Raw genomic sequence first — 21857 nt, 5'->3', positions numbered from 1 at the left:
AATTATAATCACGTGATATAATTTCTCCTTGTAAATATTCAATATATTGTTTTTGCTGTCACAATGGTAATGATGCCAACTTTTCAATTCTAAGTGTACTGGTACTGTGCTTCTCTACTTTGTTCTTATTTTCTACTCCCAGATGACCCCTCACTCCTCATTTTCATTTTTGTCCACGCACCATCATTTATTCACACACACACACACACACATACACACACATTCATGATTGTAATTTTGAGAACACAAGAAAAAGAAGTGGTATAGAAAATAGAAAATGACAGAAGAATATCGATTTTTTTAGCTTCTTCTAACTTCCTCACTCCCATGTCTTTGGAAAGACTAATTGCTACTTTAGCCATTTAAATATAGTATTCAGAGCAAACATTGGCCCAAGAAGTTATTTCAAAATCAGAGGAAAAAGAGTTTATGGCAAGTTTGTCCAGCCCATGGCCCGGGGCCCCATGTGGACCAGGATGGCTTTGAATCTGGCCCAACACAAATTTATAAACTTTCTGAAAACATTGTGAGATTTTTTTTTTGCAACTGTTTTTTTTTTTTTTTTGGTTCATCAGCTATCGTTAGTGTATTTTATGTGTGGCCCAAGACAGTTCTTCTTCCAGTGCTGCCTAGGGAAGCCGAAAGATTGGACAACCCTGCTTTATGGGTTCTGAGGTGGAGTGTTGGCTAGGACTCACTTATACAATTTTTAAAAAATTTTCATCTCCGAGAAGATGAGGAACATACATGGTTATATAATTTACATACATATCTGAAGTTGGTATTATATTAATTTGTATTAATTTGAACTAGAAAATTATATTCACCACAGATTTGTGATGAAATTTAATTCTTTCTTTAAAGTTTGAGGAATTTGCCTTCCTTGCCATCTCAGGAATGTTCCATGACTACTTTCATCTATATTTTAAATATTCTCTCACTAATATATAGTGTTAGTTTAATTTGCAAATTATTGTAGGTTCTGTCTCTAACTGGATCATTTTCTCCTTTTTAGAGCATTTATTTCATTTGCATCCCTACTTAGTGTCTAATGAAATATTTAATAAGTTACTGTCAGTTTCTGTGGAAAGGTATAGAACTGGGATATAGCTGGGAAAAATTTAAAAAATGGCTTTCTAATAAGAACATCTATTGTTTTAGATGGAGTGCAACTGTTTGTATTTTATTTAATTATTTTAATTTAATTTAATTTTATTTTATTTTTGAGGTAGTCTCCCTGTGTCGCCCAGGCTGCAGTGCAGTGGTACCATCCCAGTTCACTGCAACCTCCGCCTCCCGGGTTCAAGCAATTCTACTGCCTCAGCTTCCCGAGTAGCCAGGACTACAGATGCGCATTTATAGAGACAGGGTTTCACCATGTTGCCCAGGCTGGTCTGGAACTTCTGGGCTCAAGTGATGGGCCTGCCTCAGCCTCCCAAAGTGCTGGAATTACAGGCATGAGCCACCGCACCGGGCCTCCTGCCTGCCTTTTAAACCTGGGGTCCCCAGTGCCCGGGCCACGGAGCGGTACCTGTCTGTGGCCCCTTAGGAACCCGGCCACACAGCAGGAGGTGAGAGAGCAGCATTACCACCTGTGCTCCGCCTCCTGACAGATCAGCAGTGACATTAGATTCTTAGAGGAGCAGAATCCTATTGTGAACTGGGCATGCGCTCCTTATGAGACTCTAATACCTGGTGATCTGAAGTGGAACCGTTTCATCCCGAAATCCTGAACCATTTCCCATCCCCCATTTGTGGAAAAGTTGTCTCCCGTGAAACTGGTCCCTGGTGCCAAAAAGGTTGGCGACTGCTGTTTTAAACAACAAACCAGAATTCTCAGATATCTTCTTGTTACTTTTATTAATGTATACTAATTGACTATTTTTGTATCTTTTAAAGGAGCAGACTTTACTGTTATGATATTCCATCTGTTCATCCCATATCTAAGCCTAAAGATTGCTATTTGCAGAGGGATGGTTTTTATGAATGCGTTTTCCAGCCAATCTTTCTATTATCTGGCTATACAATGTGGATTAGGATCAATCACCCTCTAGGTTCACTTGACTCTCCACCAACATGTGTCCTTCCTGATTCTGTGGGTATGTCAAGCTGTGTTGTGTCTTCATTTGTGTTAGCAGATTTGTATGCAGATTGATGCAGGTTTAATGTTATATTTTGCCATTTTCTGATCACATTAGATTTTGAAAAAAAATTGTTCCTGTTTACAGTGGTATTAAGAAAATCAGCCTTAGGAAGTTTTACACTTTTGAATTCATTTCAAATTATTTATAGCAGACTTTTTTAAGCAATAGGAATATTTTCTGCACACTATTAGATAAAATACAGGGGTCTTTATGAATGAATTTTAGTAATGTTTTTCTAAATAAGGCATTATTTTATGTTTTTTTCCAGTGTAGTTATGAAAACATGCAGTATTTTTACTCCAAAGGCTTGATTTGAATCTTCTGAGAGTCTCAGTAATCTGAGTACTCATAACTCAAGCCTTTAATTTGTGAGGATATGTAGGGCACAGAAGCATTTAAAATAGCTAAATTGAAGTGGAGGAAATAGACAACGATGACATACATTATATTGTAAACATTCTTTTCAAAAACAGCTTTTGATTTCAAAGATATTAAGAGAGTCCTTGAAAAATGTGATATATTCTTTCAAGTTCATTGTGAAATATCTGAGAAATGATTGTGCAACAGGAATGAAAAAATATCTTTTGGTGCTGTTATATATGTATAACTAAGGAAGCTTTTGTAAATATTTTCTAAATGTTTGTTTTCAATATAAGATATCTAAAAACAAAAACAAAACTGGGATTTTCAGTGAATTTTCCCCTCAAATAAAATATTCCTCAGTAGGAAACATGTTAGAATAATGTTCCATAAAAATAATAATATATGCTATTTAGTTGGGGGATTATGCCAAAAATCAATATTTGAGTCATTGTTTTTCAATTAATTAATACACATTTGAATTAAAACCTATATCCAAAAAATACAGAATAAGATTATTTTAATTATTAGATTTCTTTTTCTATATAAAGTCCCAATGAATTCTCTCCCCACTGTTTAATTCCATTTAAGTGATTTTTACTGCAGTGATACTTAATATCCTAGGATAGCAAGGAACCCTCCTACACTCCCCCAAACATGCACAGGTAATAACACACTCACTTATAAGATATGACAAATGCAGCATGGATTCGGTAACATATGTTACCTGAATAACCTTTGGTGTTATCCTTTTCAAAACTAAAATAACGAGTTTAGGTTGGGCTTATATTGCCTACTTAGTACTAGAAGGTAATGTGGAAACTCAATGTTGGGATCCAAATGCCAACTCCACCTATTACTAGCCTTTAAATCTGCACTAGCCACATAGGCACTCTATGTCTGTTTTGCCATCCATAAAATGTAGACAGCTTCCCATACCTTCCCAGCATGGGTATTGAGGGAATCACGTAACTTCAAGCATATCCTTTCTGCACACTGGATATTCATTGCCAGTCTGCAGAAATGATATGCTTCATATGATTCAGTTAATTGCAAACACAGATTTAACCTCGTACAGTCTCTTGAATATTGATACTTCCTTTCCTGACAAGAAATGATCAAGAGGTGAAATACAGTATATATCATCTTGCTGGGTTGGTGGAGAATGCCTTTTTGGTCTATGAAGAATTGAATCATCATGACAAAATTTACACGAAGGAAAAAGTTTAGGTATTTTTGTTTTCAACAGTAAAAACTATTATTGTTGATTGCTTAAAAATGATTTTAAAATACCATATGAAAAGGAGACTATACCTTTACACAGTGTTGGTTTTTGGCAAGTGAGACTTGGAGCAAGAGAATAAGAAACACCCATATTGTGCCAATCCAGGTATTATGATTTCCCTGTGAATCATAACAGTAGTATGGTTTATAAGACATGGGGAAATAAATCAAGAAAGTGAACCCTGAAACTCTCTTAATTTTTCTTACACAGAGTGTCTACATTTGGCCTTAGTTATGGTTCGGGTTATTTAGGTTTCTTTTTGTTGATGATGGTTGGTTGGTTGGATGGTTTCATACATTAGCCCTTTGGCTTCCCTTTTTGCTACTGCAGTTGTTTTCTACTACTCCAGCCAAGGGCCATCTCTCACTTTGAATTGTCCACTGGAAGGGGTGACTGTCAAAATAATGACCAAGAGGAGGGCCGTTCCAACTGCAATCCTGGAGGCCTCTGCTGTACCGGGCATCGATCTTTTAGGTTCTGGGTCATGGGCAGGTGTGGAGGGCATCCAATCTGAGCAGTTCTGGAGGAGATGTTTCCCAGAAGAGCAGCTCTTTACCAGTTGGTATGGATGTACTTAATATTTTTAACAACTGTATTGGTATACCAACTGAATATATGTCCTCTAAATGGAATCCTCCACTCTTAGTACGGATAATCAAGACATGACTATGTAAATGTAGTATGCATCATAAAGTTGATGCTTGGAGTCATAACAGAGTTAGGGCTTCAGAGACGCACTGTTACGCTTGGGCTTTCAGGCTTTTAGTTTAAAATATGCCACATTTCCATATTGCCTTTTGTCGTCAGAAAGAGTGGCCCTCAAAGTTAAAAATTAAGAACTTGGGGAAAACTTACATAGTGAATCTAAGCCTAAGCTAAAGTTTTTACTTTAGCTCTGAAAGCAGCATCATAAAAAGGTGATAGGAAAACAGGGAAGATAACCTTTTTCTTTGCATTTCTGTGATTTTTACATTATGCCTTTAAACATGACTTGCTTATATATATATATATTTTAAAAAATAGATTCATATATATAATAGATTCACTTGCTATTCAGATCATCTTTGCCTCTATTACTGCACATTAAAAGCCTGTTTCCCTCAGATTATAGAAAACCAAGGCTTTGCTCTGAGAGAGACTATCTCTGACCTTTATCTAGAAATATTTAATGATACACATCAGCATAAGAGTTTCACACTCACACGTGGAAGTTGATGCAGTCCATTTTTTTTTTTTTGCCTTTAATTAAAGTTCAATGGAGAACAGTTTGTTATTGATATTTAGCATGGGTTCAGCATAGTATCTTTTGCATGCAGAGCCAATGGTTCAATTTCTAATCAGGTACTACTGTTAGTTTGCTGAGTAACATGGATAATGTATTGACTTTTTTCAGTCAAGTCTTTATTTGCAAAATAGTGATAAATCCGTCTTTTAATATATCACATAAAGGAATAGGGAAACAAATGAGATAATAAGTGAGAAAGTTATGAAGAAGATATTGCTTGATGAATATAGAGGTATGAAAATATAACACAATGTTTTTAGGCATTATTACTATTTAAATTACCATCACTTAAAACTGTTTTAAAAATTTCTAGTGAAGCCACTGCCTCCATCCAGTGTGAAAGCAGAAATTACTAAAAACATTGGATTATTGAAAATATCTTGGGAAAAGCCAGTCTTTCCAGAGAATAACCTTCAATTCCAGATTCGCTATGGTTTGAGTGGAAAAGAAGTACAATGGAAGGTACCTTTTACTTAGAACTTCAGCTTTCCTCATTAAATGCTATTTTTATAATATTTAAGAGTTCCATTGTATTAGATTAATTTTATTGGCATAAAAGTACATTCTCTTGTATTCTGTAGCTATTTTCATTAAATAGATTTGCTTAAGTCTAACCTTTTTAAAGAACAAAGTTTCCTGAAATCCATCATTCCCTGAAGTGTGTTTTATAGAACACAGGTCTTATATTATGTTCCTCAGAAAAAGATTAAATGGTTAAATCAGTTTAGGAAACCCTGTATCACTGTATCTTCCTTGTGTAGTCACGGTATACACATTACATATTCAAGGTTTGGAGAGGTCCTTCATTAAAGAAAAATTTGTGACCTTATTTCATTTCATGTTCCCCAAACTAGTTTTTTCCAAGGAACTGTTGTTTCTCTAACATCTGTTAATGTCTTTTAGTACATACATGTTTGATGGAATGCATTTTGGGAGAAGCTGCTTTTCAAACAAACAGAATCATTCCCGTAGTGGCAAGGGTGCCTATGATGACATTTCACATCAGCTTTGTGATGGCAGCCTGCAAAGACCTAGAAATATCAGAAACCCTTATTATATCATTAGATCACAATGATATCAACTAAAACAAATGTGACAGTTTAGCTGCTATTGAAGGATACTGAATATCAACGATTTGCTACAGTCGGTCCTATCTAACCAATAGGTTTAAATTCTTAGAACGTCTTTGTGGGTAGAGGATTAGTGGACAGGGATTAGTAGTAGGATAATTAGTAGAGTATTTGGGAAACAAGGTTGCAAGTAAACCAGTTCAAAATCTTGTCATTAGCAAGGGTGTGACAAGATAAATAAGAAAATCCTTGACTTGAAGGAGTTTACAATCCTAGCCTAATTGTGACTATTTCTGAAGTCAGAAAACACAGAATCAGTTCTCTTAATTTTGGAATAGTGTTAAAATTTAAAATAAATGTACTTCAGGGCCCTTTAGATACATATGTGTTGGTAATGAGCAATCTAATGCTTTGACTTATTTTATAGATGTATGACGTTTATGATGCAAAATCAGAATCTGTCAGTCTCCCAGTTCCAGACTTCTGTGCAGTTTATGCTGTTCAGGTGCGCTGTAAGAGGTTAGATGGATTGGGATATTGGAGTAATTGGAGCAATCCAGCCTACACAGTTGTCATGGATATAAAAGGTCTGCAGAGATTTTGTAAATGTGTTTTGAAAGTGCATAAGTGTATGCTTCAAATATGGCTGAAAAATATTCCTTCAAAAACATACACACAATTTGTCATTTTGCAGTTCCTATGAGAGGACCTGAGTTTTGGAGAATAATTAATGGAGATACTATGAAAGAGGAGAAAAATGTGACTTTACTTTGGAAGGTATTCCCAATTTTAACGTTATTCTTAAATTGTATTTTTATACTCTTAAAAAATGTACTTCATGGTCCATAATCCTGTTATTAATCTTTGGAAAGCTCAACAATCCTGTATTTGCATTTCATTTATGAGATGTATTTGCAGAGAGCTAAGATGTACAGTGGCTGAAGCACTGGCATAGTGTTAGGATACTTTCATTTTCTTCTCAGCTTCACGTACTATAGTTATGTCAGTACTAATTTGGCAAAGTTACTTAGACTGTTTGGGCCTCAGTTTTCTCATCTGTGTAAATGTAAGATTGAACTAGATGATACGTAATGTTTCTTGTAGTCTAAAAATTGTCTTCATATTTAATTCTGAACAGTGTAAGTGTCACCTTTCCCACAAACCCCAAGGGCATCTAACGCATGACATAGCATTCTATTTATGTGATGGCATATAAACAGTGGATATTCCCATAGATGATAGCTGTGTAGCCTAGTAATTTTCAAAGCATCCTCTCCCAAATGAATTGATTTCTATTTTAAGTGAATAGTTTATTTGGTCAGTAAATGCCAAATTTAAGATTGATTTGGGAATACAACACATGAAGTCAAATAGTATTTCTGTCACTCCAAATGTGAATTGTAAGTTTAATACCCAAGGTTGAATGAGCACACATTTGAAAATGGTTTCCTGATGAAAGACCAAAGCCTATGTAAAAGTTGTGGTATATAAGAATTTATGTTCATTTGGTTTCTAAATCCAATTACTCTATAATTTCATTTGGTTAATAATCAATGCAATTTCTAAACTTTTCCATTTCAATACTTCTTAAAATAATTTTTTATTATTTTATCTTATTTCATTTATTTTGTATTGCTGTCTTTAAAAAATTTAGTTTCTTTTTTTATTGCTCTCTTTTCTTTTTCTAGCAAACAATTCCTTCAACACATTTTAATATTTCCGACTTAAAGTTAGCGTTAAGAACTGATAGACATTTATGAGACATTTATTGTATTCTGAACACTTCGTACATATCTCCACCTCTCGGTGAATTCAGGGTCTGTACTCTGAGAGACTGAGTGGGCGGTTGAACCCACCGCGGAAGGGGGCACTGCTGAGTAAGAAACAACAGCCTTGGCCGACAGATTATTCTTATATTTTTGGTTTTATCTCCATGGGAGTGCTTTAGATATCTGCAAGTTTCTACAGTGAGGGACAGGCAGTGATGTTCCTATGTTTGTGGTAGGGCCAACTTTGAGCAGAATTTAAGTAGCTTTGCTTTATCTTTGATTTATCCTTTCAGAGCTGTAGTCAACAGCCCTTTGGCCTAGGCTATAGCTACCCTCTCCCATCGCAACATACTCTAGAACAAAACAGTTGTCTTTCTCCAGACAGTTTTTATATTTTCCTCATATCATGAATTCCACATTTCCTCAGCAATGCTGCCAATAGAAGTTTCTGTAATGATGAAAATGGTTTATATCTACATTGTCCAATATGGTAGCCACTAGCCACACATGGTTGTTAAGCACTTGAAATGTGCCTAGTGTGACTCAGGAACTGAATTTTAAATTTTATTTAATTTTAATTAATTTAAATTTAAATGGGTGCAAGTGGCCAGTGGCTGTCTTTTTGGACATCAAAGCTCTGTGGGTTCTTTAAGGATGATGTGTGGGAGGGAGACAGTACCCTTGCTAATCTACCATCTTTGCAGAAACTTGAGTGCCTTATATTAATCAAATTGCCTTTCATTAATTTTGTTTTGTGCTGTTTTGTTGTGGTTTCCTAAACTGAGATAATAGTTCAATGATTACGGTTCTGCAACTCTATGCTTCTTAAACTGGGATAAGATTTGCTTAAGGAGTAAGCCACAAGGCCACAGGATAAGTATGGCACTTTAAAAAAATCATTTCTCTGGCATTTAAAAAATATTAAACTTTATGTTAAGGCAGTTTTAGAGTTACAAAAAGATGGCAAAGATAGTACAGAGAATTCCTATGTATTCCCACACCAAGTTTTCTCTAGTATTAACATCTTACACGAGTGTGATACATTTGTTACAATTAATTAAGCAAGATTGATATGTCATCATTAACTCATCTGTAATTTATTTCAAATCCAAATTTCCTTAGCTTATACCAAATGTTCTTTTTCTGGTTCAGGATTCCATCCAGGATAGCAGATTACATTTAGTAGTCATACCTCCTTATGCTTCTCCTGGTTGTAAAAATTTCTTAGACCTTCTTTGTTTTTATGAACTTGACACAATTGAGAAGTACTGGTCAGGTATTTTGTAGAATCTCCATCAAACGGGTTTTGTCTAATGTTTTCTCATGATTAGATTAGGGTTATGGGTTTGGGGGAGGAAGATCGCAGATGTAAAATGCCATTCCATCACATCATATTAAGGATACATTCTACCAATGTGACTCATCATGGTTGACGTTCACCTTGCTCCTCTGGCTGAGGTAGTGTTGTCTGGTTTCCCACTGGAAAGTTACTCTTTTTTCTCCTTTCTCCATTTTAGTTTTAAAAATGAAGTCCCGGCTGGGCGCGGTGGCTCAAGCCTGTAATCCCAGCACTTTGGGAGGCCGAGACGGGCGGATCATGAGGTCAGGAGATCGAGACCATCCTGGCTAACATGGTGAAACCCCGTCTCTACTAAAAAATACAAAAAAACTAGCCGGGCGAGGTGGCGGACGCCTGTAGTCCCAGCTACTCGGGAGGCTGAGGCAGGAGAATGGCGTAAATCCGGGAGGCAGAGCTTGCAGTGAGCTGAGATCCGGCCACTGCACTCCAGCCTGGGTTACAGAGCGAGACTCCGTCTCAAAAAAAAAAAAAAAAAAAAAAAAAAAAGAAAGAAAAAGAAAAATGAAGTCCTCATGCTTAAGGAGTAGGAGCTATGTTCCACCTACTTGAAGGTAGAGGACCTACACACATTATTTAGTGTTCTTCTCCATGGGAGATTTGTCTGTCCTCCCACATTAATTTATTTATTTATTCAATCATTTATTTATATTAGTATGGACAGTGAACATTTATTTTAGACTTGGGTCATAATCCAATATTACTTTATTTTGTTGCTCAAAATATTCCTGCTTCAGTCATTGGGAGCTCTTTTAATTGATTCATGTTCCTTTGACATGCCCCCGTCATTGTGGGGTTTTTTATTTTAATTTTTGAGTACTGGTAAGTTTGACTTTATTAAAATTAAAAACTTCTATTCACAATAGCAAAGACTTGGAATCCACCCAAATGTCCATCTGTGACAGACTGGATTAAGAAAATGTGGCACATATACACCATGGAATACTATGCAGCCATAAAAAAGGATGAGTTTGTGTCCTTTGTAGGGACATGGATGCAGCTGGAAACCATCATTTTCAGCAAACTATCGCAAGAACAGAAAACCAAACACCGCATGTTCTCACTCATAGGTGGGAACTGAACAATGAGATCACTTGGACTCAGGAAGGGGAACATCACACACCGGGAGCTATCATGGGGAAGGGGGAGGGGGGAGGGATTGCACTGGGAGTTATACCTGATGTAAATGACGAGTTGATGGGTGCTGACGAGTTGATGGGTGCAGCACACCAACATGGCACAAGTATACATATGTAACAAACCTGCACATGTACCCTAGAACTTGAAGTATAATAATAATAATAATAAAAAAGAAAAATAAATAAATAAATAAATTGATTTTAAAAAAAATTAAAAACTTCTGATCTGGGAAAGACTGTCAAGAGGATGAAAAGGTAAGGCACAGACTGGGTGAAAATATTTGCAAATACACACATCTGATAAAGGACTTATAACCAAATTACACAAAGAAATCTTTAAGATTCAACAAGAACAACCCAATTAAAATGAAAAAAAAAACAACCAATTATCTGAAGAAAAACCTAACCAAAGTAGATATACAGATGACAAATATGAATATTAAAAGATGTTCAACATCATTCATCACCAAAGAGTTGCAAATTAAAACAAGATACAACTCCACACCTATTAGAATGGCTAAAAAAAAAAAAAAAAAAAAAACCTGACAATACAAATTGCTGGTGAGCATGCAGGGCAGCAAGAACTCTTATTCATTGCTGGTGGAAATGCAAAATGGGACAGCCACTTTGGAAGACAGTTTGGTAATTTCTTACAAATTTAAATGTAGCCTTACCAGCCATATGATGCAACATTGCAGCCTGGGTATTTACTCAGGTGATTTGAAAACTTAAGTCTACATAGAAACTTGCATATGAATGTTTAAGCAACTTTAGTTATAATCACCCCAAATTAGAGGCAACTAAGATATCCTTCAAAAATGAAACGATTCTGTATACTTCTGAAATGGTGGGTGTATAGCACTATGCAGCTGCCAAAACTCCTCAAACTTCATAACACAAAGAGTGAATCTTAATGCATGTAGATTAAAAAAATCATTTAGGAGGTTGGAGGATCCCAGGATTGACTGTAGACTGTGACAAAGGAATCTACTTGTATTATAAGCGTATGAAGCAACTTCACTGAAGGTGGTGGGAGAAAAGGTCACTTTGGAACTTGAGGGGAGTTGTTGGAAATGTGTGGATCTCAGGACTAAAGGCGAAAGAAACTGTACATAAGCACTGTACTCTAGTTGACATAGTTCTCACAGGGCTATGGGCTAACAATTATGGTACTGCTCTACATGTACACTAGAAGGGGACAAGCAAGTAAATGGATGGTGGATGGTGGGACCCAGATTTCTCACTGTTGGATTGGGAGGTTACACACAAGCACAGGATGATACATGTGGCAATGAATTAGAGTTTGGGATACAAGTATGAACTTATATCTAGCTTAATATAGATATAGATAGATTCTGGTTTAGGATGCATGTACCTTTTCATGATTTGTAAGCTAAGAGGGCCTAAAAGTAATGACATCCAGTAGTAAGGCATGTGCTCAGACTTATTTCTAATACCATCGTTCAATAACAGAAACAAGGGCTATTCGGAGAAATGGCTAATTTTAGGGTTGGGGCAGAAAAATACACGAGATTAGCCTGGAGGATCTTGTAGTACCACAAAGTAAGGAAATTTGACATTCTCTTACTTGATGGTTACCAAAAAAAGTATTCATTAAAACTGACATAGATTTTTCAAATAAAACGCAAAATTTACATAACTTTGAGACGTTTCTTTCTGGGGGTGGCTGCTAAAATTTTACTTCCAACCTATCCAGATGATTCTTGGCAGGGATACATGTATTTGTGTTTATTTTTCTCTGCCATTTCTAACTTAGAGGCATCTCACTGGCAAGAAATTGAGATGTACTGTTCTAGTCTATGATATACAGTCCAGCCTTCTTTGGTTTTATAAGGGATTGCCAGCATTTAATCTTACCTGCCACAAGTGATGAAGTTGATTGGGGAAATGGGGTACATGGTTAACCTCTGTGGAACATAAGAATAGAATTGAACTAGATACCTATTTTACATTGGAATCCTTAATGACCTGATATTATTATTTTTTAATTATCTGACAGAAATGCTGGGGTGCCATAGACACTGTTTTGATATCCTGTTACTCTTTAACCTTTGCAGACATTCTTACATTCTAGATAATCTTCCAAGCATATCAGAGGAAAGGAAAATGAATGACAAATCTTACTGTGATTAATATATGATGATGAACACCTTCACAGCTTTTCTTGCTGCTTTTCATTATCTGAGGGTTATTTCTTGTTTGCTTTTTAGATGAGAAAACTCTCTACCCCTTATCAGTCTTTCATTTCTCTAAAATTAGAGTGAAACTTCTTGGTAGAAAAGTGTCTTGATCATATCCCTACTTTATTATCTTCAAATGATTTATTCTCTGGGCCTTAGGAAAAAAAACCTGAAAAAGGGGAAAATAAGTTTGCTATGCTCTATAACCATCCAGATACCTTCATGGAGACTGTGGCAGAGGCAGACTCTATCCCACCCATCTCCCCAGCCTCTCAACCTTGTAATAGCACCTGCCCTCATCTGGCCCCTGCCTCCTAATGAGAAATGTAGAATGAGAGTTACGTGAGCTCAGTTAGTATAAAAAGCACTGCAGCCCTTAAACTAATCAATTTCTATATTTGCTACAGCCCCTGATGAAAAATGACTCATTGTGCAGTGTTCAGAGATATGTGATAAACCATCATACTTCCTGCAATGGAACATGGTCAGAAGATGTGGGAAATCACACTAAATTCACTTTCCTGTGGACAGAGCAAGCACACACTGTTACAGTTCTGGCCATCAATTCAATTGGTGCTTCTGTTGCAAATTTTAATTTAACCTTTTCATGGCCTATGAGCAAAGGTAAGAAGAGGTACAGAGTAGTAATCCATTGCCTCTTTTAATATTTAACTTTTGCAAACTCTACTATTTTAAATTATCTTTCAAACAACCTGCAATTCTCTGCATCTGAAAGTCTCTCTTTCACCTTTCATCTCTTCTTTGTCTGGAAAAATAACAAAGTACATTGTACAATGATCATGTAATACAGTCCTTGAGTTTTCATGTGGGAGAACATTGTTGTAATGGTATTCTAATATATGAGAATGTTTTGGTGAATCTAATACTTAAATCTTTTGGACCAATGGAGATCTTTCGGTCAATAATTCTCTCTCCCTATATACATATACATGTATATATTTATATTCACACATACATGCATATAAATATGTAAAAATAAGTATATATCATATTAAATATATGTTTAACATTATGTAAAATAGTAATAGCATGACATATGGATGCAGGTTAATTGCTGAGACTTAAAATTACTATGGACTTCATTTAATGTGAGTGACAAACCTCCTTGCCTTAATTTTGATATATCTGATTAATCAGAGAATTGAGACCCACTTTCAGTAGGAGTTTCTACTCTAGGTTACATATTCAAAATGTAGATTTTTAACAGAAAACACAAATTTTCTGTGTCTCTACCAATCTATAGAGGCCTTTCCAAGTGTTACCTCCTTCTTGAAATCTTTGCTTATTGCTTTAATTGAATATGCCCTATCTCTTCTTTAAATCTCAGAGTCCTTCCTGTCTTTCTTAAAGTATTTTATGTCCTGCTTTACATTATGATTACCTTTGTATGTATAGTGTAAGCATCTTACGAGTTCCACAGTACCCAGCTCAATGTTTTACGCTTAACATTTTCTAAGTATATATATTCTAGAAATATCTGTAGAATGCCTCAGTTGGGTAGGTAGTGGGAATTGTAATGTGGGAGAAACTATAATGGTTGGAGCATCCAGAGCCAAATAGGTAAGACAGGTATTAATAAATCATATAAGTGAATGTCTATTTGCAAATTGAGATAAGGGCCTGCAGGAAAGGAATATAATTTTATGAAAGGAAAGAAAGGAACCTGACCTGGCATTGAGATTCAGAGAAGCGACCTTGAGGAAGTGGTACTGAACTGAAATCTGAAATGTGAGTAGAAATTAAACTTCCCCAAAAGATGTAGGGGAGGGCAGGAAAAGCATTGGCTGCTAACAGGATCAGCCAGATCAAAAGTCAAGGGCACATGATAGAAAATGAAGACAGACAAAGGTGACTTTGGTGTGGAAAATCATGGAAGGCAGAGAGGTAAGCTGAGACTTGGCCCTCAGGGCCTCGTAGGCATGATAGGAATTTTACCCTCAAATGTAGAATCTGCTGGAGGCTTTTAAGTGGGATGCTGTACAGGTGGTGTTAAAACGAAAAGATTTGTGCTTTGAGAGTATCACTCCATCGGTGGGAGAGGATGGTTAATCGGCTTATGCAGTATTCCATATGAGAATGCCTTTTCGAATACATCACAAAATTGCTTTTTTAAGGTTTTAGGTAGTACCATGTTTCTCTTCAATATCATATATTCCCATATCTCTGTTTAAATGACTCTCATGATATAAAAAATAATTGTCATGTATTATATTTATTTGTGTAAATTGTCTTCTCTTCCTTATCCCCTTCTTTAGTAGGTTATAAATTCCTCAAAAGTATTAGTAGATTTTTTTATTAATTTTTAATTTAAAAATTGATTTCCTTCTTTTCCCCTCAGTAAATATCGTGCAGTCACTCAGTGCTTATCCTTTAAACAGCAGTTGTGTGATTCTTTCCTGGATACTATCACCTAGTGATTACAAGCTAATGTATTTTATTATTGAGTGGAAAAATCTTAATGAAGATGGAGAAATAAAATGGCTTAGAATCTCTTCATCTGTTAAGAAGTATTATATCCATGGTAAGTTTACCATACTTTAGTGAGTTGCTCTCATGGATTACATGACACTACAGATTATTAATTTAATTAATATAGCCAGTTAATGAAAACTTCAAAAATATAGATGATACTACCATCCTAATACATATAATCCTATAACCTTTATCAAAACATTTAATTCTCTTTCTCTTCTTTTCTTTTCTTCTTCTTCTTTTTTTTTTTAACAGGGTCTCTCTGTGTTGCCCAGGCTGGAGTGCAGTGGAGCGAACATGGCTCACTGCAGCCTCTACCTCCTGGGCTCAAGCTATCTTCCTACCTCAGCTTCCTGAATAGCTGGAACTATAGGCACATGCCATCACACCCAGTTAATTAAATTTTTTTTTTTTGGTAGAGATAAGGTCTCACTATGTTGCTCAGGCTGGTCTTGAACTCCTAAGATCAAGTGATTCTCCTGTCTCGGCCTCCCAAAGTGTTGGGATTACAGGCATGAGCCACCAGACCCAGACTAATTCTATTTCCTTTGACATTTTCTCATTTTAATATTTTATACAGGGGATATCATATCATGTCAATTTTCTGCTCAATTTTTTCTACCATTGTTTTTAATGATATAGCATTTTATTCCAAAGTCTACTTAAACTGTTTATGTTGCTTCTAGCTTTATCTTTTCTTAAATCATTTTTTTAATAGCTTCTGATATCTTCTGCCAAATTGTTTCCTCAAACTGTGTACCGCCTTATAAGGCCACTAGCAATGAGTGGGAATGCTAGCCTGGTCAGAGGAGCTAGAACTGGGTGACCTAGACCAGGGTATTCTCCTAAAGGTAGACCAGTTATCCCAGGAGGTGAGTCAAGTACAAAGTATAAGTGCACAAGACAGCATTTCTAAGTCTGAGTAAAGATTGAGGGAAGTTAACTAGGGAGGCTAAGGATTGCTATGATCCTATTGTACAATATCATACTAAGGACTCATACCATTATTTTATATCAGGGACCTAGAATTTAGCATCAGGGTACATTAATTTGCAAATTTTTGAACTGAATTTAGTTCATCACCACTGCTGCCCAGGTGGTTACTCTCTGTGCTTTTCTTTAAAACATGAGGATATAAAATTTAGGCTTCACAGAGATCTCTCTTCTTCTGGATATATTCTTCTATAATATTCATATATTATTAGCATTTGTGAAAATCATGGATCGATCCACCTGGAGCTTTGCTATAGGGTTGGTCATTTTCCGTGGATCAAAATCCCAGGTATTGCAAAGGGTCTCGTGGTCTCTACCACCATTTTGTTTGCATAGGATTTCACAAGACTCTTTAGTCTCCCAGCTACCTTGAATGGAATGGGGAAACTAAGTAAGCTAAATTCCTATTAAAAAAGGAATATTGCCCACTTTGGGGGTAAGGGAGAGGTAGTAGAACATATTGCTCTGGAAAAGGAAATGAAGGAAAGAAAAAGCTCATACACCCTGCACTTGAACAAATTGGCTATCACTGGAACATGGTTTTGAAAAATTGCAATCTTCTGTCTCTAGGTAAGATTTTTTAGAAAAATATTTGGAAAACTGTTGTCATTACTAGATGATTAGAAGTGCTTAAGTGTGTTTTGAAACTCCCTTGATAATTTAATTCATAAATAATAGGTAATTTCTCTGTTTGGAAATATAGGATAGTCACTTTAATTCTTTTTTAAAATGTATATTCCACTCTACTGTTAATTACGTATAAATGAGCCTTTTATGTATTTTTCTCCTCAGATCATTTTATCCCCATTGAGAAGTACCAGTTCAGTCTTTACCCAATATTTATGGAAGGAGTGGGAAAACCAAAGATAATTAATAGTTTCACTCAAGGTAAAAATCATAATTTTAGTTTCCTTTTACACCAATGTGTGTGGCTAATTTGTCAGTAGTAATATTGCCATCTGATTATTCTTTTTCTGATAGAATCATGGAAGAGTCCAGAGTTTTCTGTAGATTTTTCATGAAGTTCCAAAGGAAATATTTTTTTCCTCCAAAAATAAAACTGGAGCTATAGAAATAAAGTCACTGGGCCTCTTATATTTCTGATTCATCTTACTGTATTTGGAATACCAACATTTTGATTTTGTTATTACTTTTTAAATTGTCTTCAAATCTAAGCAACCTAGCAATGATATTTCAAGAGATAAACATTTCATCTAGTGTTAGAATAAAAATCATTTTAAAAATTCATACATGTATTATTCAACAGATATTAATTGAGTATTGTTCTAAGCACTGGGGATTGAATCATGAACATAAGTTTCTGCCCTTATGGATCTTAAATACCAGTGCTCTAATTGACAGTGATGGGCAATAAATAATTATATAATGTCAGATAGAAATAAGTGCCATGAAGGAATATAAAAACAAGATAAAGGGATGACATTAAATGTGGCATTTTAGTTGATAGCCAGAAATGGTATTTCTATGGAGGTAGATAATATTTGAGTAAAACCTTGCAAGTACAGTAAGACCCTACTTGATATTGTCAGTAGATTCTTGGAAACTGCAACTTTATGCAACATGACGTACAGGAGGTCCTTGAATAACATCATTTTGTTCAAGATAGTTTCATTATAATGTTGATGAGAAAAAAAAGATTCTGTTTTACATTGCCATTTCACTTAACATTGCAGTTTCCAAGAGCCTATCAATGATGTTCAGTGAAGACATAACTGTACAAATAGCAAAAGCATTCCAGGCAAAGGGACAGTGTGTGAAGAGCCCCTAAAGAGTGGGGATGCTTGGTGGTTCAAGAAACAGCAAGGAAATCAGTGTGTGTGGAGTGAGCAAGATAGAGATTGGCAGGTGTGGAAGGTTGGGTCCTCCAGGAGTAGACACTGAGACAGTCATCATAACAGTTTTGACACCTTGACCCCTTATAATGTAAACATGATCAGATAGAGAGGAATGACATATGAATAAATTTGAAAAAATACTCTGCTAATTTATAGTAGATATGATGCTGAACAAAATAGTATTTTATTAATGTGATCACAACATATTTTTATCTTCCTGTTCTTTATTTTTATAGTTTTGAAGGTAATAGAGATTTATGATGAAATCAGAAAATGTCTACTATAATTTTTGATACAGAAAGAAATTAATATTTCCTCAAGTTTCTGAGTTGTGTAAATTGTATTTCTTTTTCAGATGATACTGAAAAACACCAGAATGATGCAGGTTTATATGTGATTGTGCCAATAATTATTTCCTCTTCCATCTTATTGCTTGGAACATTATTAATATCGCACCAAAGGTATTGTACTTGAGGTTAAGAATCTTTAAGGCAAAAGTCCTTAAGCATATTTAAACCCTGATTTAAAACCTTCTAAATCAGGAATATTAAAGTCTTCTAAGTGCGTTTATATGTAGTCTATATACAATTAAGATAGCATAAAAAGGAAAGGCCTGTTGTCAGGAAATGGCATTCCATTTTGCTAGGACTATAAGAGTTAAAGAATGAGGAAAGAAACACGAAATGCAGCTTAACAGTTAAAGACAGGTTTTCTTTAGATAAAACCTGAGAGGGGCTTCTGGCCAATTTTGGTCAGAAGCCCTTTCTCTTACGGACTAAGAGTATATATTGGTTTTAGGGTGAGGGGGCTTGTCACAAGCTTGGAATGTTTATGTGTGAGGGAGAAGTTTATGGTGGAGTTGGAATGTATCTGGGAGGAGGGGAGGTTATCTTGGGGCTGGCATGTCTCTGGTCAGAGAGGTTGGAATGTTTCTGGTTGGAGATGTTATTTGTCATTTATGGTCATGCTGACCTTAGCCATTAGGCTGATGTCCTTTGGATTTAGGTGGTTTTTGATTAAGGTGAATTTTAAAATGAGGTGCTTGTCCATGACGGTGATGCTCTTGCTCTGTCAAGGACAACATAACTTCAAGGAAGAATTTAGTTTTTTTTTTTTTTTTTTTTTAATGTATGTACATTCAGAAAACAACAAGCTTATAACAGGAAATCCTAAGCAGTATGTTCTTGGAGGTGGCAAAAATGACTTTCAGAGTTCTGCAGTTTTGGTCAAGGACTTTTTGTGGTGAAGTGGGTGGTAAAAGTAGCCTATTAGTGGTGACCTGGAGCTGTCAGTTCATTTATGATCAGCAGGCACTCTGCTTTTTAGAAATCAGAACTGTGTGGCTCAGTCTGCTTGGCTTGTCAGGCAAATAAATGACTGAGTTCCGTGGATGGTGGCATGGGTGCCATGGTAATCTCTCTGCTGAGAAGTCCAGTGTGGTTATTTTACACATGCCAAATCTCTGTAGAAACCATTGTCTTCAGGCAAAAAAGAGGGAGAGGAGATTTTAGAATCGGAATTTATCTTTTAGTTAAGTGAGTTGATGGGGCCACATCAAGTGGAATTTTTTCTGGTACCCACTTGGTGGCCATTTTTAATATGTCAGTTTCTTTGAGAGAAATCTGTGCAGTGTTTAGCATGGTGCTTGGCACACGGCTTTCAGTAAGTATTGGCTATTTCTATTATTACTGTGATTTTCAATTTTGGTCTACATAAAAGTTTGGTAGAAATCTGCATGGGCTAGCATGTGAAAATGCATCTGACCCTACAGAGGCATAGTTGATCTGGTGGACTAATTTCTAGCTTGTCTATTCACTAACTGTTCACATTTTCAATATGAATGTTTTTCTCTAATTTTGATGCCCTGTTTATCCTTTGTAGAATGAAAAAGCTGTTTTGGGAAGATGTTCCAAACCCCAAGAATTGTTCCTGGGCACAAGGACTTAATTTTCAGAAGGTTGCTTTTTCAATTTTTTTTAACCCAGAATGTGTAAGATTGTATTCTAGATACCATATGACTCATAGAGCATTAAGCTTTTTTGAGATTTAAAAGCTCATATTTTATTCAGTTCATCTTAATATGTATATTTATTATATATTTTCAAGAATAGCAGGATGCAGGGATTTGAAATCAGGAAGAAACAAATTTCAGTGCATAGTTTATTATATGAGAGTTCACAATATACATATGTTGCTTCTGTGTCACAGCACATAATAAAATAAATATTATAAAGTTAAGGGTCAATCTGATGCATAACAGATACTTGGATACACTTTTTTTGGTATAAACAGTCTTTAGGCAAAAGGCTGGAATCAATATTTTTATTGGCAATAATTAGTCTCATAATTATTTAAATAAATTAGAAAATTATATGATCCTCAAATATTACAATCTGAAAAGTGCAGTAATCATAATAAAACTTATATTTATGCAGAAATTCCTTTCAAGTACAAGTATTTTATGAAAGTTAGTCAACTATAATAAAATAATTTGTATTTACTTCTATAGTAGGATTTTTCAGAAAGCTCTAAAGTTTATTGAATGTTTTATTAATTCTCATAATGTCCCTTGAAGCAAGGTTAGCTTTCTACTCATATAACTGGAAAAATAGAATTCAGTCAAGTCAAAATACACAAATTTTTAAACAATACTTATTGGGAGGTTATTATCCAGGTTCGGTGATTGCATCATTGTCATTAGTCACTTGTTAAAAGTCTTCAATGATTTCCTTTTGAATACAAGATATAAACTAAAGCCTCCTGAAGCTATTGATAGTACTCAATGACCTCTTTCTACAATCTGTTATCAACCTACCTATGCGACTTTTTCTGTCCGTGGGCCTTGATGATACCTTTACTGTTCCCATCCACCTACACAGAGCCTTCCTTGTACATGAAGATCTTGCTCTAGGCCCTTCTTTCCTGATGCCTTCCTTTAGCCAGTGTAATTCAAAAGACTTTCTACCCCCTTTAAGATCCTAGAGCATTGTATTGTTTTATTTATTGTGGATAGTGCTCTGATTTCAAAGAGTGTATTTTATCCATCACAAATATTTGTGGTATTCCTCCTGCAGTTGTATATATGCAAAGCACTGAGATACATATTCTTACATTTATTAAGATGTTTACTGACATTCTCAATGTTTCGATTTCCTCTTCTGTGAAATAGGCTACTTACCTTATTAGGTTGTTTGGGATACTAAAACGATGGTAATTGTGACATAGTAAGGTCTCAACAAATATTAGTTATTATTTACATATTAGTGTATTTTATATTACTATTATTATTCTTTCAGTTACCCTATGGGACAAGTGTTATTCTCTCTATTTTACAGAAGACAAAGCTGAAGTTCATAGTGGTTCAGTAACTTGTTTTAGAGGCAAGATTAGCTTACCAGTTTGTCTGGCTTTGAAGCCTGTTCTAATAGCAGCCGTTCTCTTTTTTTTTTTTTTTTTTTTTGTGGTTTTATTTTTTATTTTATTTTATTTTTTTATTATACTTTAAGTTCTAGGGTACATATGCATAACGTGCAGGTTTGTTACATATGTATACCTGTGCCATGTTGGTGTGCTGCACCCATCAACTCGTCAGCACCCATCAATTCATCATTTATATCAGGTATAACTCCCCAATGCAATCCCTCCCCCCTCCCCCCTCCCCATGATAGGCCCCAGTGTGTGATGTTCCCCTTCCCGAGTCCAAGTGAGCTCATTGTTCAGTTCCCACCTATGAGTGAGAACATGCGGTGTTTGGTTTTCTCTTCTTGTGATAGTTTGCTAAGAATGATGGTTTCCAGCTGCATCCATGTCCCTACAAAGGACGCAAACTCATCCTTTTTTATGGCTGCATAGTATTCCATGGTGTATATGTGCCACATTTTCTTAATCCAGTCTGTCACAGATGG

General features: G+C 35.6%; 1 protein-coding gene across 1 annotated transcript in view; it reads left to right on the top strand.

The window, feature by feature from the left end:
- The window catches only part of LOC113222658 (leptin receptor-like), a gene marked incomplete at its 3' end in the record, with an annotated part of 30642 nt that extends 10700 nt beyond the window's left edge, over nt 1-19942 (top strand). Inside the window, exons 6-14 of the mRNA XM_026452305.1 lie at nt 1900-2099; nt 5388-5536; nt 6572-6731; nt 6839-6921; nt 13018-13234; nt 14970-15152; nt 16889-16984; nt 18308-18413; nt 19834-19942. Of these exons, the coding sequence (XP_026308090.1) occupies nt 1900-2099; nt 5388-5536; nt 6572-6731; nt 6839-6921; nt 13018-13234; nt 14970-15152; nt 16889-16984; nt 18308-18413; nt 19834-19942 (1303 nt within the window). The remainder of the gene's footprint in view (nt 1-1899; nt 2100-5387; nt 5537-6571; nt 6732-6838; nt 6922-13017; nt 13235-14969; nt 15153-16888; nt 16985-18307; nt 18414-19833) is intronic.
- Between the last annotated feature and the right edge of the window lie 1915 nt (nt 19943-21857).

This window comes from Piliocolobus tephrosceles, unplaced genomic scaffold, assembly GCF_002776525.5.
Source record: "Piliocolobus tephrosceles isolate RC106 unplaced genomic scaffold, ASM277652v3 unscaffolded_32915, whole genome shotgun sequence".
NCBI classification, from domain to species: Eukaryota; Metazoa; Chordata; class Mammalia; order Primates; family Cercopithecidae; genus Piliocolobus; species Piliocolobus tephrosceles.
The sequence above is the reverse complement of the archived record's forward strand: the minus strand, read 5'-3'. Positions and strand labels throughout refer to the sequence as shown.